Source organism: Cibotium barometz, chromosome 41, assembly GCF_041138505.1.
Source record: "Cibotium barometz isolate CiBa-2024 chromosome 41, ASM4113850v1, whole genome shotgun sequence".
NCBI lineage: Eukaryota > Viridiplantae > Streptophyta > Polypodiopsida > Cyatheales > Cibotiaceae > Cibotium > Cibotium barometz.
In genome coordinates this window covers 31,911,289-31,927,541 of record NC_141086.1, presented here as the reverse complement: position 1 = coordinate 31,927,541, position 16,253 = coordinate 31,911,289, and the positions used below count along the sequence as shown (strand labels likewise).

The 16,253-nt window shown below is 48.2% G+C and overlaps 1 protein-coding gene across 4 annotated transcripts in view; it reads right to left on the bottom strand.

Moving 5' to 3' along the window:
- Positions 1–16,253, bottom strand: part of LOC147614868 (uncharacterized) — an 81,146-nt gene that overhangs the window by 53,034 nt on the left and 11,859 nt on the right. For 3 of the 4 annotated variants that reach the window (XR_015262995.1, XM_086780191.1, XM_086780190.1), the window contains 4 exons: positions 13,976–14,019; positions 13,728–13,835; positions 13,537–13,617; positions 12,363–12,435 (listed from right to left, as the gene is read on the bottom strand). Coding sequence is in view for 3 of the 4 variants with exons in the window: in XM_086780191.1 (XP_086636317.1) it covers positions 12,363–12,435; positions 13,537–13,617; positions 13,728–13,835; positions 13,976–14,019 (306 nt within the window). In the remaining variant the exon portion in view is untranslated. The remainder of the gene's footprint in view (positions 1–12,362; positions 12,436–13,536; positions 13,618–13,727; positions 13,836–13,975; positions 14,020–16,253) is intronic. The other variant, XM_086780192.1, reaches the window with a different exon arrangement.

Below are 16,253 nucleotides of genomic sequence, written 5' to 3'. Positions count from 1 at the left end.
TCTTACTCTGAACCTTGGGGGAAAACCAAGGTTATGGTCTTTCATACATCGAGACAGGGCAGGAGTCAGCTGACATTCACTCTCGCAGGACGCCAGGTGGAGGTGGTGACATCATACGTGTACCTAGGGGTTACCTTCTCTGCAGCAGCCACACGCTTCACCATGGGTTCAGCAGGGAGAGCTAGATTGACACGGGGATATGCAGCATTGGCTATGCTAGAGAGACAGTGCCACCAGGTGCATTTTCAGGAGCCCCGGACGAAGGGGTGGCCATTTGACACATTAGTCACACCGGGATTGATGTATGGAGCAGCGTTGCCTTACTACCCATTGGTGGACGCAGATAGAGAGACCACAGGCCCTCATGATGGCACGCATGATACGCAGCAAACCATTAGTACCTCATGACATTATCCGAGCAGAGTTTGTTGCGCCTCCTATGATGGTAGAGGCCATATTTCAGACTATATGCCTGCTAGACAGATTCATAGAGATGCCACAGGACAGATTGTCATACAGAGCTTTTGAGGCATCTAGACAGCTGGCTGAGGCAGGAGACAGAGGATCATGGTATGCACAGGTCACACATTGATTCTCACAGCATGGCCAAGACATGGATCATCTACCACCATTCCAGTATGACAGGGATGCACCACATATCCGTCTCTCTCATAGTGAGAGGAACAGAGTATTGAGACAGGACCTATGGCAGCTCTATACACGAGAGACATGGATATTGCCTACACAGCCTCTTCCACCGAAGATGCTATACTACAGAGATCACTTCATGAGTATCACTGATGATGGGTTTATACAGAGGCCTAGATACATGGAGGGCTTTTTACCACACGGCTCCCGAGTGGCTATTGGTCAGCTTAGAGTTTCATCACACCGATTGGAGATTGAGACTGGCAGAGCAGCACGGATCCCTGAGAGGAGAGGGTTTGCAGATTGTGCAGAGAGGAGTTGGAGAGTGAGGAGCATTATGTATGCAGATGCAGAGGGTGCGCTTGCTCTATGCGCACCCACCTGCACGCCTGTCTGCTGTAGCCTTTCCAACCCACCCTTGCTCAGGCCCCCAAGGCAGCAACTAGTAGCCTGGAGGGGGAACAGGATGGTGAGACAACCTTTCACACCCCCACGAAGGCACCAAATGCCTACCACAGAAGACTGAGGGAAGGAATCATGTCCCCTGGCTCACGAAGGATTATGAAGATGGCCCGACGAGATGAGGCCCTTTATGAGGAGCTACAGCTTCACATAAGGACAGGGATGAACACCATGCGACACGAGCTTGAAAAGGAATGGACCGAGCAGATGCATGCCCAAAGGAAAGTGATATACGAAACGCTGAAGGAAGAGATATATGTCCAATTGAAGGAAGAAATGCAAGCCCAAGTACGGGTTGAGATGGAATTAGCCCAAGCCTTGATGCACACGGAAATGAAAAAAGAGATGCAGAAATGGGAGGATGACATGCTCCGAGAGATTGGCACAACAGTTGCATCGTACACAGGCACTTTGAAGACATGTATGGCTGACTGCGAAAAAGACATCACAGAAATGCAAAACACTTTGAAATCATGTAAGGCAAAAGTGGTTGCAGGCGAGAAGGAAATGCATTCATGGGCTGAAATTGCTAGTGCCACAAAGAAACAAATTGAGGAAGTCAACCCATGGATTGAAGTAGTGAAAAAACAGAAGGATACACCACTCAATAAAGTAGAGGTGATGAATGCTACATTGGAAGAGGAAGCCAAGAGACGGGCACGTGCCTTACATGTACGTGTAGTTGGGTGGGAAGATAAGGGAAATCCCCAAGAGGATGCAAAAGCTCTTGCAACAAAAATTGGAGCCACTGATGTACCCATTACCGGAGCATGGCAAGTAGGCAGAGATGAAACCAGGGCGAAGATATTCATCATCAGGTTTGGTGACTTGGAGAAGAAGAAGGCCTTCCTCTCCAAAAGGATGGCCCTTAAGGGGGAAAAGATTTATTTGGATGAGGACCTTACACCGGCACAGATAGCACACCGGAAGGAACACATGCCGCATGTGCTTGAGGCAAGGAAAGAGGGGAAATGGGCGGTATACAGAGATGGCCGAGTCATCATTACGGAGAGGAGGCCCGCTTGACGGTGCACGGCCTATGAGACCTTGCGATTCACGGTGTGGAATTGCAACGGAGCCCTTAGAACAGCTGCAGGATACCTTGAGGATACTTTCAGACATAGTGATATTGCTATGTATACGGAGACCCATCAGCGCACAAACAAGAGGCTTCCTGACGTCCGGGGTTATAGATGGGAATCAGTTTAACGCCTTCAGCCACGCACAGTGGGAGGTACCGGAGGATCCGGAGGAGTGGCAATACTTTACAGGGAGAAGCTTCGTGACAAAATACATGTGGTACATAGAGATGCAGATGCGAGGTACATGTGGGTCCGAATATGCAGAGAGAGGATCCGCGAGCTATATGTGGCGGTATGCTACTTTCTCCCAGCCCACTCCAGGTTTGCACCATCAGGAGAGTTGCCCTATATACCACTATATGATGATATCATGAGGTTTGCCAGCATGGGAGACATTACTATTGGGAGACTTTAATGCACGTACAGGCACAGAGCAGACAGAGTTGTCTGATACTCAAGAGGCTATGTACCGGAAGATCACAGCAGAGGATGTAGGGTTGCAGAGATCAACACAGGATGAGGGGGAGATTACAGATTATGGCAAGCATTCTCTCACACTCGGGAGTGCACATGGGTTGGTCATATACAATGGCTTATCAAGATGGCAAGGATCAGCTGCTCTCACACATTGGAACTCTAAAGGGGGAGCGAGCACAGTGGACTACTTGATGGGATCTCCTTCATTGATACCTGATGTGCGGGGTTTCACGATTTCCAGTAGGCCCATTGGCGTAGCAGCCGATCATGCATACCTGAGTTTCACACTAATAGGTAGATCCCCGAGAGATGGGCCAGCCACTCATCTACCTAGGTACCCGAGATATCAGTTTACACGTGAGATAGTTCGGGTTTATCGAGATGCAGTATCTAATGGCTTGTTCGCTTTAGACCCGCATAGCCCTCTGGACGAGATAACGAGAGGATTGGCACGCGTACTACATGCATCCGCCTCATATGCATTTCCCTGCACTGTGATCCCTTCCACCCACCCCCGCAGCACTGCCCCACAGAACAGTTGGTATGATGATGAGTGTCGTGAGACACGAGCACACCTACAGCGTGAGATTGCCATTGGGTCTCACACGCATAGACAGGCCAGGATGATCTTTCGGCGCCTTGTGCGGAGGAAGAAACGAGCCTATCTGACTAAGCTAGAGGAGGAGATCTACCAACTCTTCCTGGGGAAGGATAGCAAGAGGGCATGGAAGATGTTTCAGGAGAGACAGCCTGGTACTCCGATTACTGCACCTGAGGCATGGCATACTTATGCTAGAGAGCTATATGATGCACCAGGACAGCCCCCCACCCCCCCTCCACTGGGAGCTAGACCGGCAAGCAGCACCTTTTTTACTATGCGGATGGTGCTACATGCGATAGACAGGTTACAGAATGGAAAGGCACAGGATCATGATGGGCTAGTTGGAGAGCACTTCTCATATGCATGAGACACTTTGGCTCCGCTCATCGTACATGTGTTTAATCGTGCCATTTGTGAGAGTTTCCCGACAAGCTGGACAGAGCATATCATTGTACCACTCTCTAAGAGTGGGGACCCCATGGTACTAGGCAACTACAGGACAATCATGATTGGTCATTACTTGGCCAAATTATATGGCTCTATATTGGAGTCCGAGCTAAACTGATGGGCAAAGAGGCATGGTCATCGAGCACATGGACAAGCTGGCTTCAGGAGAGGATTTACTACCTTGGATCACATACTGACACTTCGGGCACTTATTGAAGAGGGCAAGGCACAGAAGAGAAGGATATACTGCTGCTTTGTGGACTTCCGCAAAGCCTTCGATATTGTACCACATGCCAGGCTTATGCACAGATTGCATGACATTGAGATACCCGAGGATATGCAGTGGGGGATATATGCTTTGTATGACCCTGTGACACGCAGAGTCCGAGCTCCAGGCGGACTATCTGATAGGGTGACCAGCACGATAGGGGTGAAGCAAGGATGCCCGCTATCGCCCACCCTCTTTGGACTATACATTGATGTGGTCTCTGATTATGTAGACAGATTGGGAGGCCCAGGGGCATCTCTGATTATGTAGACAGATTGGGAGGCCCAGGGGCATGCCTGGCAGGGGTGTTGATACCCATCTTATTATATGCTGATGATATTGTTCTAATCTCAGACTCTCCGGAGGGACTACAGAGACACCTGGATGCATTACAGGCTTTCTATGCGGATAGAGATCTGACAGTGAACCTTGGAAAAACCAAGGTTATGGTGTTTAACACCACACAGGCATGGGTGACGAGATCAGAGCCTCAGTTCACTTTCTGAGGGGAACCGGTAGAGTACGTCAAGTCATATGTCTACTTGGGAGTTACTTTCACAGGACCGCGTTTCTCCCTGAAGGAGGCAGCAACAGCTAGATTAGCTCGAGGGCATGCAACCTTGGGGGCACTTGAGAGGCACTGTGCACACATACAATTTCAAGAGCCACGCACCAAATTGTCTCTATTTGATACGCTTGTCACACCGACCCTCCTGTACGGAGCTCCAATTTGGGGGCCCAGTATACATCACAGATCTCAGAGAGGGACAGATGAGGGATGGAGGCAAATGGAGAGACCACTAATTATGATGATTGCCTGCATGATTCGGAGCAAATCATCAGTACCACATGAGATTGTTCGGGCTGAGCTGGGTGCCCCACTAGTAGTAACCGAGGCCCTATTCCAGGAAGTTACCTGTTTACAGCGGCTATGGTAGCTCCCTCAACAGAGGTACTCCCAATTGGCATTGACCTCATCCATACAGTTGGCAGAGGATGGAGATACTCATTGTTGGTACGCTCAAATGAGATCATGGTTTGACCTACATGGTTTGTGGATAGAGGCACTACCACCCTTTCAGTACAATCTGGATTGTCCATTTTTGGATCTCACCCGCTCAGAGCAAAACCGCGTGATCATGATGGATATCATCAGAGTGGACACAGAGAGGACATGGACTAGCCCCCTTGAGCCCTTGGGCACGAAAATGGCTCATTACAAGAGCCATTTTCTACACCTCACCGGATGATTTTATCACCCGCCCGGCGTACATGGATGTACACCTATCACATGGGATACGTTGTGCCATTGGACAGATCCAAACCTCATCACACCAGCTGCGGATTGAGACAGGGCAATATGTGCATCAGATCTTGGATGACCGCATTTGTCAGCTATGCTACCAGGAGGTAGAGACAGAGGAACACTACATTTGCCGATGTACAGTCTATTATGAGATCCGAGGGAGATATCACTGCCTCTTCCGAGAGGGTTTTGGGCCATTACGCAAGGTCATGGAGTTTGAGGATCAAAGATGCCTGGGATTGTTTCTACTTGAGCTCAGGAGACACAGAGAGACCCTCTTGGCAGATAGGAGGCCGAGCCATGATGTACCTAGATAGAGGACCCTGACAGATTTCTTCGGCACTAGCACCAGCAACCCAGCCCACACACCTCCTGATACCTCCTCCATTGGGCCATCAGGGCACCGACCACGCTCTCAGGGAGTCACCACTGATAGAGTAGTTATCTTATGTCGTGCTCGTCGGCCACGCCCACCAGGATCCCGACCACGGCATCCTCACCATTGCCAGATCAGAGCCATTATTGCTCAGCATCGGAGGTGCCTACCTCGCTTCTACGACCTCTCCATTCTAGACAGCCCCATGGCGGAGATACTTGATCTAAGGAGAGGGCAATACTTCAACTGATCAGCATACATGAATCTACCTGATATACATTTTTCAGTATTTTCCAATATTTTCTACTCAGTATCATCTCGGAGTCTTACAGTCCTGTTCTTATAACTGTAGGACAATCAGTTTATTGTACTTTTTAGTCTCATTTAGTTGTTCTCTTTGATGAGACACCAACTTCAGATGTACTCTCAGTTTTGGTCTCATAGGCCACTATGGCCTCTTAGAGACATTAATATATCATTTCATTTCATTTCTCTCATGTTCCATGTTCCTGGTATTCCATGATGAGTTTCCATGGACAGTTTTGTATCACCCCAACGAGATAGCTATGTTTTGTCTCTGTTTATTTTCCATTCCATGATGAGATATGACATGGACATTGTTGTATCACTTTGGTCTCATAGGCCCATTGGATCTTTAGTAGACTCTCTCTCTCTCTCTCTCTCTCTCTCTCTCTCCAGAGAGCAGAGACACTTAGAGCCCGCAAGAGACAGAAGACACCTGGCTTTCGGACACCACGCCTATACCAGAGAGAGATGACAGAGATCAGAGCTCAGTTTCACAGAGAGGGTGCGGAGCGACTAGCTCGCTTCAGAGCACACCCAGGCATGTTCTTCAGGGAGCTGTGGACACCCCTTCACTGATGTATACCATTTTATACCCCCAGTATGGTACAGGATGGAGCTAGCTAGGTTGCATATCATGATTGTATACTCCATGCATATAGCTTTGCATTCTCCTAGTAATAGAGCTCCATCCCCTGCACACCCAGATTCAGCTTTTTTATTCATTACTTTTTCATTTTGTTGGAATGACAGAGGATACCCCATACAGGTACTCCGATGGTCTCATAGGCCGAGTTCGGTCTTTTGGAAGACGTTAATAAAATCTCTCTCTCTCTCTCTCTCTCTCTCTCTCTCTCTCTCTCTCTCTCTCTCTCCTGCACATCTCTCCCTCCCCTCCTCCCCGCCTGTGCGCCCTCTTGCCTGCCTGCACCCCGCCTTTTGTCCCCTCCATCTCTCTCTCTCTCCCTCCCATCTCTCTCTCTCTCTCTCTCTCTCTCTCTCTCTCTCTCTCTCTCTCTCTCTTCCTTCATCCTCCCCCTTTCCCTGCCTGTGAACCCCGATCACCATCCCTGGGCCCTAATGGGGACTTGAACCCCCCACCCTATTTCATCCATTTCTTCTCTTTCTCTCCCACATATTTACCTGCTCCTTTCAAACATTCCCTCCCTCTACAATGGGAGGGTCTGTAGATGACAAAATCAGCCAGCTCGATCATATCCTTAGGGATCTTATCAAGGACCAGAAGAAGACATTGGACAGCACCATCACTACCATCAAGAAGGACTTATTGACACGCATGGGAAAGCTGGAGGCCAAAGCAGAAATATGGAAGGAAGAGAAACTTACCATGCAAGAGGAGGGGGAGAAGGAAAAGCTGGCCATGCAGGAGGAAATCAACCTTTTGAAGGGCGAAGTGGCATCCTTACGCGATCGTCCACGGGAGGAAGGAGAGACTCTTGAGGTGGACAAAGAGGCAATCAAAGAAGAGATCACCAAAACCCTCACCCACACAATCGAGGGGATAATGGAGGCGGCCCGCGAAGGATGGGTAGAAGTGATGAAGAAGAACATCAAAAAGGAGGTGCAAGAAAATGTACAAGTGATGAAGAAGAACATCAAGAAGGAGGTACAAGCAGATGTACACATGATGCAGTCTACTCGCCTCTTTAGGTTCTGATTTCTGCTTCACCACCTTATGCTTCCCCTTATTTATTCTTAGGATTAGACTCTCTGCTTTTTGAATCTTCGTCACTCTCGTAATCTACTAGTCTACTTGGTTACCCTTGATGTTTTGTGTCAAATATGGAAAAGGCCCCGCTCCTTGAGGGAGTGTTTGATGGGTGGAACCTATGTACCAAGCTAGGACTAAAGGAGGATGAGCCGCTCCCATTCACTAGAGTATGGAGGACAACCCCAAAGGACTCCACCAAAGGCAAGGCCTTAGTGCTACACTTCCCGAACGAGGAGAGTAGGATGAGCTTTATGAGAAGACAGGCTATCTTGAGGAGCTTGCCAGGGGACCCCATCTACTTCGATGATGACCTCACATGGATGCAGCTAGAGCACAGAAGATTATGCATGCCGAAGATCAAGGCGGCATGCAAAGAAGGGAAGAAGGCACATTATAGGGATGGTCACATCTACATTGATGGGAAGAGGGTCGAATAGCACCATCTGGCCTATGAGACACGGAGGAAACAACATGAAGACAAAGAGATACACATAGCAGTCTGGAACTGTAATGGAGTCCTATGGACACATCCAGGGAGACTTGAGGACGTGATGGAGGGCCGGGATATCATCTTGATGTGACAGAGACACATGAGAGCCCGGAGAGGGGCTTACCACGGATTGAGGGTTATCAGTGGGAGTCAGCTCACCGACAAGGGATGAGTCAGGCCACCTCCCGAGGTTCAGGAGGTATTGCAGTGCTTTTCAGACATGGGTTACATGAGCATGTTCGAGTCGTAGCACGAGACTCAGAGGCGAGATACATGTGGATTAGCTTACGCCTCTCGGAGACCAGATGGATTTATATCGCCCTTTGCTACTTTCCTCCGAAGGGGTCACGGTTTGCCACCACCGAGGAGCCGGGTGGAGGAGAGGCTAGTGAGTCTCCATACTCTGTCTTATCTGAGATCTTACACTATTCGACACTGGGAGAAGTCTTCTTGATGGGGGGCTTCAATGCACGGACTCAGAGCAGACAATGTGAGATCTATGACTTTGAGGATCCCTTGAGACCACTCGGATCTCCGCTGACGGAGGAGCTGACAGCACTGGATATGGGCACCATTTGCTGGAGCTTGGGGCCCGACACCATCTCGTTATTTATAACGGGATGACTCAGTGGCCAGATTCAGGTGGGTTGACTTGCTTTCCAGTGGGGGGTGGCAGCAGTACAGTGGACTATGTGATGGGATCCCGGGAGGCAGCAGATATGGTGTCTCACTTCACTGTACCACCATGCCCCATTGGGGCGGATCATACATACCTATCCCTCACTTTCAGGAGCTTACTGGAGACCCACCCACCCATCATACAGCCACCACGCACTGTTTTCCACTTCACTCAGGACCTAGCCGATGTGTACGACTACCATGTTTATGATCAGCTATTTGCCTTAGACCCATCGGCACCCATGGCTATGCTCACCTCCCAGCTCTCACATGTACGGCACTCCGCAGCCGCGAAGAGTTTCCCATACCACATACAGACAAGACAGCCACCTACATCTGGGAGCATGCCCCAGAACCGATGGTATGATGATGAGTGCAGAAACCGTTATCGCAGTCTTCGAGTGCAGAGGGCTCGCGGGGAGATCACCTAAAGACATGCAGGCAGGAGGATGCATACTCACCCGCCGTAATAAGCGGCGAGCTTATGAGGCGGCTCAGTACTGGGACACATATCACATGCTCATGAGCAGAGATGCTGCTGCTGCTGCTTGGAGGAGACTTAGAGAGCCCCGTCCTCCCACACCTATTACCGATCCTCAGACCTGGCAGACATATGCAGAGAGACTCTATGATGTGCCTGCACAGCCCCCTATACCACAGCCCACAGAGCCATGCTCCACAGTCTCCACCTTCTTCACCCCACCTATGGTTAGGAGGGCCATATGCCGACTCCAACATGGACGGGCGACAAATCATACAGGATTACAGGGAGAGCATCTCATCTATGCTATCGATACATTGGCACCATTTCTTGCTCATCTCTTCAACAGAGCTCTGTCAGAGGGGTTTCCGGCTGAGTGGACGATGCACACTATTGTGCCAATCCATAAAGCGGGAGATGTACTAGACCCCGGGAACTACAGGACCATCATGATTGGCCAATCTATACGGGGCAGTTTTGGAGGCAGAGCTGAGCACTCATCCAGAGGTTGGGGGATTGAGAGCAGCAGGCCAGGCAGGCTTCCGACGAGCCTTCTCGACCATCGACCACATTTTTACATTGAGGTGCCTGATTGATCAGGCCAAGGCACGGAGGCAACGGCTCTATTGTTGCTTTGTAGATTTCCGCAAGGCATTTGAAACTGTGCCCAGAGAGCGCCTCTTTCGGCGACTACAAACACTAGGCATACCTTCAGACATGATGTGGGGCATATACTGGCTATATGAGCAGGTCTTTGGGAGAGTCCGATGCCCAAGAGGCTTGTCTAACACAATTGCTAGCACCATTGGTGTGAAGCAGGGGTGCCCGCTCTCCCCGACGCTCTTTGGGCTCTATATTGATGAGGTGGTCGATTACATCACACAAGGAGGAGGCTCTCAGGTTGAGATATCAGGTAATACTGTCCATGTTATGCTTTATGCTGATGACATCATCTTGGTATCCGACACGCAGGTTGGGCTTCAAAGACACCTTGTGGCTCTTGATGACTTCTGCGCACAACAAGGTCTCACAGTGAACCTTGGGAAAACCAAGGTTATGATCTTCCACACCGCACCCGCAGTCAGGAGCCACACTACTCTCACATTAGCACGAGGGCGGGTCGAGGTGGTGAGCTCTTATGTTTACCTTGGCATCACATTTACTAGCTCAGCTGGACGCTTCTCCATGGCTCAGGCAGTCCAAGACAGAGACCCGAGGGGTATGCAGCTCTTGCTGGCCTTGAGCGTCAGTGTCATCAGGCACATTTTCAGGAACCCCACACAAAGGGGTGGCTCTTTGATACATTAGTGACACCAGCCTTGATGTATGCAGCAGCGGTTTGGGCACCAGGGCTTGCAGCCTCCACATGGGTACAGCTGGAGAGACCACAGATCTTGATGCTCTCGAGGATGATACGCAGCAAACCATCCATCCCGCACGACATTGTTCGAGCTGAGTTTGCTGCACCACCTATGGCAGTGGAGGCATTGTTCCAGACGATCTCCTTTATATACAGGGTGAGGGAGGTGCCCACGGAGAGATTATCCCGCCGAGCTTTTGAGGCATCCAGACAGCTGGCCGAGGCTGGACACACTGGATCTTGGTATGCACAGATGCTACAGTGGTTCTCACATCATGGGATAGACATTGAGCGGTTGCCACCTTTTCAGTATGATCAGTCTGCTCCACGGGGTTACCTCTCTCTCAATGAGAGGAACAGAGTGATGAGACAGGACATATGGCAGCGCAGCGCTACATACAAGAGACATGGACAGCACCAGAGAGCCCACTACCACCGAAGATGATGTATTACAGAGACCACTTTATGAGTATCTCAGGGGATGGGTTTATACAGCGACCGCGGTACATGGATGTATACATGCCACACAGCTCTCGTGTAGCTATTGGACAGCTACGAGTCTCATCACATCAGCTAGAGATAGAGGCTGGGAGAGCGGCACGGGTTCCCAAAGCTGAGCGGATATGCAGATTGTGCCGCGAGGAGGTGGAGACTGAGGATCACTTTGTATGTAGATGTAGAGCCCACCAAGGGGTCAAAGATAGATATGCAGGATTGTTTGAGGAGCACTCTTCACTACATCAGTTGATGGAGGCCTCGGACCAGTGAGAGCTTGGCAGACTACTACTAGAGCTTCATAGTTCTCGAGAGAGACTCCTCCAGACACCCGCTCCCACTAGGGGTGGGAGACAGTCCCAACTCACAGATTTCTTCCAGAGAGCTATGCCAGTGCCAGCTGATGTACCACGTGGGGTGACCGCACAGAGAGCAGAGGAATTGAGAGCCAGGAGGAGACCTAGACACACTAGACATAGAGCACCCCAACTCCGTCACCGAGAGATAGCAGCTATCCGAATGAGACACCAGATGGAGACACAGGAGAGGCTAGCTCGCTTTCATTCAGACTCGGGGTACATGTTCACGCCATTCACAGCGTCAGCATCGGCGATGTATGATATCTTATATCCCTCTTATGGCACTGGATGGAGTTAGACATAGATCTGCATAGCATGCTTGTACTACCCCTTCAGCATATAGATCTGCATAGCATGCTTGTACTACCCCTTCAGCATATAGAGATGCATCTTGCCTTAGCACTCCATCCACATCCCCACCCCCCTTTATATTGTTTGTATATGGGCTCCACCGATCCATGATGATTCACAGTTGTATCCAGACACATGCACACTTTTTCTTTTCTTTCTTTTCTTCCGATGACCGGAAGAACACAGTTGTATTATTTTTTGTCTCATAGGCCGACTTTGGCCTCTCGTAGACGTTAATATATCTTTCTTTCTTTCTTTCTTTCTTTCTTTCTCTCTCTCTCCCCAACTTGTGATTCTCTTACTGATGTGGAATTTCCCGGTTCAACCACTTCAAAAATTCTGTTTCTGTTTCTGTTTCTCATAACTATTGCATTCTTTGGGCATAGTTTCATTATCAACGATAAACAGAAACTCAAAACGGATCATATTTTAAGAACAAGATATACCTGCAATCTTGTCAAAAATCTTAATTTGACGTTCACGTTCTGCAGCTTTTTGCCATAGTGTGGATTTGTGAGCCTGCCAAAATATAAAGGAAACATCTTATCAAAAAGAAATTTTGATGGCTGATCTCAAACTGCTGAGACAGAGGCAGTATGCTGTATGAACCCTTTGATATGTTGGTGGGTGGATTTCTTGTGCAAGGTTGGGGATTGATTGGTGTTGCATTACCACCCTTGTACTATCCCACATGTGAGGGATGCTGTGTAGAAGGGGCAGGCTACATAGGCCATGAAGGGCTGCTCCATACCTTAAGGCCCCCCCTTCCCCCAGACTGAGGAAGGGTAGGTCCACGGAGGAGATGGGGCCAGTGCTTGGGCAGATGTGGCACCCGGTGGCTGACCATCTGGGACACACTAGCAAGGCCATTGAGGTGGTGGTTTTAGCCACTTCCAACATGATCTTACGAATATGTATTGAAAAATGAAGGGTCAAAATGCTAGCATCCTGGTACACCATAGTGCAATACAATATTTCTTAACTGATAGTTAGACAAGAAATTATGATAAATAATACAAATTACTTTTCGCCCTTTCAATCCTTTTGTTCTTTGCTGTTTTGGAGTCACCATTTGTACATACAATTCAGATAGCATTGCCCCAGCAGTCCTTGTGCAATAACTTGAGCAAGCACACCAACTAGATCAGCAAAATGATAAAGGATTGCATGCATAGAACAATTCATGGAAGCAGCAGGCAGCAAGAATGATGGGGCAAAATTACACAATCCCAGTCTCTAAGAGGTCCAAGCAGACGAGCCATGTGCAAACTTCAAAAGCTCATGGTACGTTTGTTAGCTGAAGATAAAAAGGGCCACATCCAAAAACAAATTTTTGGTAATTTCACTACAACCAGATCATGCAAGTTTCAACAAGCTTCAAAGTTAATAAATCCTTGTAACAAGTGTTTTTAGTATTGACTACCCCATAAACCAAATAACAAAGAATTCCTTTCACAGAAGCACCTTGCGTACATACAACAGAAAATAGATGCTTGTACACATGAAAATCTGCAAGCCTTGGATCTTGAGCTCAACCAAAGTCACTCAAGGAATGGACCAGCCAACAAAGCCCATAAAATACATACTCAAGAAGAAAAAAAGAAGAAGAGAAAATTGCACCTTAGCTCTTTCTTGGGCTAGAATAGACTCCACCGATCGAGGGACCCTAGTTGGAGCATTAACAATAGATTCTGGAATTTCCTGCTCAGATACCCGTCTAAAGTAAGCCTTTGATAATACAAAGACAAATTAGAAACTTGAAATTATTGGTATAAAACAAACCTACTCAAACAAATGGAGAAATCAAAAACCTCTGGTAAAATTCGACGACATGAGCTCAAATTATCCAGAGGACGAACTCTCGGATTAGGAGGAGCCAAATCCTTTGCATACAATGCTTCAAGCGCATCAAAATCTGGCTACCAAAGGCAGGAATACTTAGGCTAACTATGAGACAAATATCAAAGCTGGTTACAACCTAAATGAGAGAAATCAATGCTTTTCTTATATTGCTGACCATTATTTAGAGATTGTGATGCGGCAATAAATTTGAACTCACAGAAAAGAAATCAAGGGAAGCCGAAGGTGAGACAAGTCTCTGATCTGCACACATAAAAACCTAGTAAACAAACATGAAACTTCACACCTACAGATCTCTCTCATGTTTTTATGTTCATAGTATTCCATGACGAGTTTCCATGGACAGTTTTGTATCACCCCAGTGAGATAGCTATATTTATGTTTTCATTCTGTTTTATTTTCCATTCCATGATGAGATATGCCATGGACATTATTGTACCACTTTGGTCTCATAGGCCCATTGGGTCTTTAGTAGATGCTTAATATATCTTTCTTTCTCTCTCTCTCTCTCTCTCTCTCTCTCTCTCAAACTGGCCTTCAGTAATTTGACGGGCGGTGAAACAAACACTCGCACACAAAACACTTCAGCACCCTTCAGGATTTGGAAAAGGAAAACAAACAGGGGGAGCTAGAGCGCTCTTGCAAACATTACACAGACACCGATTGGCCCCAAAACGCAGTGGCGCCCCTTGCGGTATATCTTTACTTGATCAAATTTGAGTACAAAGTACAACTTGTAGAATCCTCCATCAATAGGATCCCTTATAGTTTCACCCAGGACTTCCAATAGAGAACTCTCGTTATCACAACACAGCATACCATAGAGAAGGCACACCTGTACAACACCTCCCTGCTTGAAAAGGTCTTCTCCATCTCTACCATGGATCCCTCAAACCCTTTCCCAAACAGCAGTAGGGCTTTACCATACCATATGTCCTTCCCTATAGCCACAGCTTGCATGTAACCTCGAGAAAAACCTACAACCTGTTCACATGAATCCAAAGACATGTTTTCCACATGAAACCAAAGACCTGTATCCCATAAACCATAAACCATAGGTCTGTTTCCTTTCGAAAACCAATGTCCTGTTTCCATGAGAGACCCACAAATACACCATCCAAGCATGGTGCCAAAACCAAGGTTGTTTTCCATAGCACCAAGCGAGAGAAAAATAGAGAACCTCTAAGCAAATCCCTGAACACATATAAGTTCAACACGAAGAGAAATCACACCATCTCTCCCATGAACATCGTCCTGTGTATCTGTAGCTTGTTCTCCTGTTTCAGAGTCAATCATACTTCCATGGCACACAGAAGAGAAAAACACACCAGGCCCTTATGAAGAGAAAGAGGGAAAGAGAAAGAACAGTGCCGGCTGTCCTGTCCCCGGTTATGCGCCCCTGTTTTTCCTGCAGTCCGCCCCTTTCCAAGAGAGCCTCTCACGCCCTGTTCTGTCCTCCGATTCTCTTGCAGTTCTGCACTTCCTGCAGCCCAGCACCTGCTTCCACGAGGGAGAAAGAGAGAAACATTCAGTCTGCGCCTATGCTATCTAGCGACCAACCTTCCAAGGAGAAGCGCCACCTGCTGTCCTGTATATATCTACGCAGCCTTTCACGAAGGAAGAGAGAGAGAGATAGAACAGTCCCTCGGCTGAGCGCCTTGATGCGATTCCTCCTGCAACCAGCCCGCCTGCATACGCTCTACAAGCTTTACTCCACCGCCAAAAGGGAGCGACCTTCTCGGATTATGGACGGGACGCTGAAGCCAAGCTTGCATGCATGAGGGGTCCCAACTGCGAGACAAGACGGGTACCCAGTTAGTCGCCATAGCCACGGCCAAAACCAAGAGTTCACGTCAAGCCCGTCCTCCTGCCTTCCACGAGTTGTCACCCTCTTTTTAACGATAAGGAGGCGCCTCTAAAACAACCAGCTTTTCTCCAAAAAGCAAACGCTAGAAACAATAGCAAAAGCACATCCTTCCAAATAATTATTATTATTTTGTCATCAAAGGTTTTAAAACCTTAAAAACTTTAAATCCTTTTGTCCCTTTCTTTAAAACCTTTTGTCCCCTTCACACTTGGGCTAGCCACACATGGGTTTCTTTTCTTGATTCCAAGCTAATGCCTTTCACACTGTCCATCCCGTGCCCGTGCCCACTTGCTTCCTATCCAGAGAAAAACTCAGGGTCATAACATACCCCCCTCTTGAAAAAATAGCAAGCGTCCTCGATTGCACTCAATAACACAGTAAGGCATCATATCAGCAAAGATTCCCCATATGACAAAAGCAATGCCCCTCCAATGCATCTGGGTGATGAAACAATCATCTTGGACAATAAGGCCACACTTTCACATCAAAGTGACAAACAACTCTTGCTTGTTCCTTGAGAACCTGCAGAGCAGCAAAGGTCTAAAACCAAGTGACCTATGTTAGCCAAAAACAAAACCATGCATCATTCTACATATGACACGCATATGCA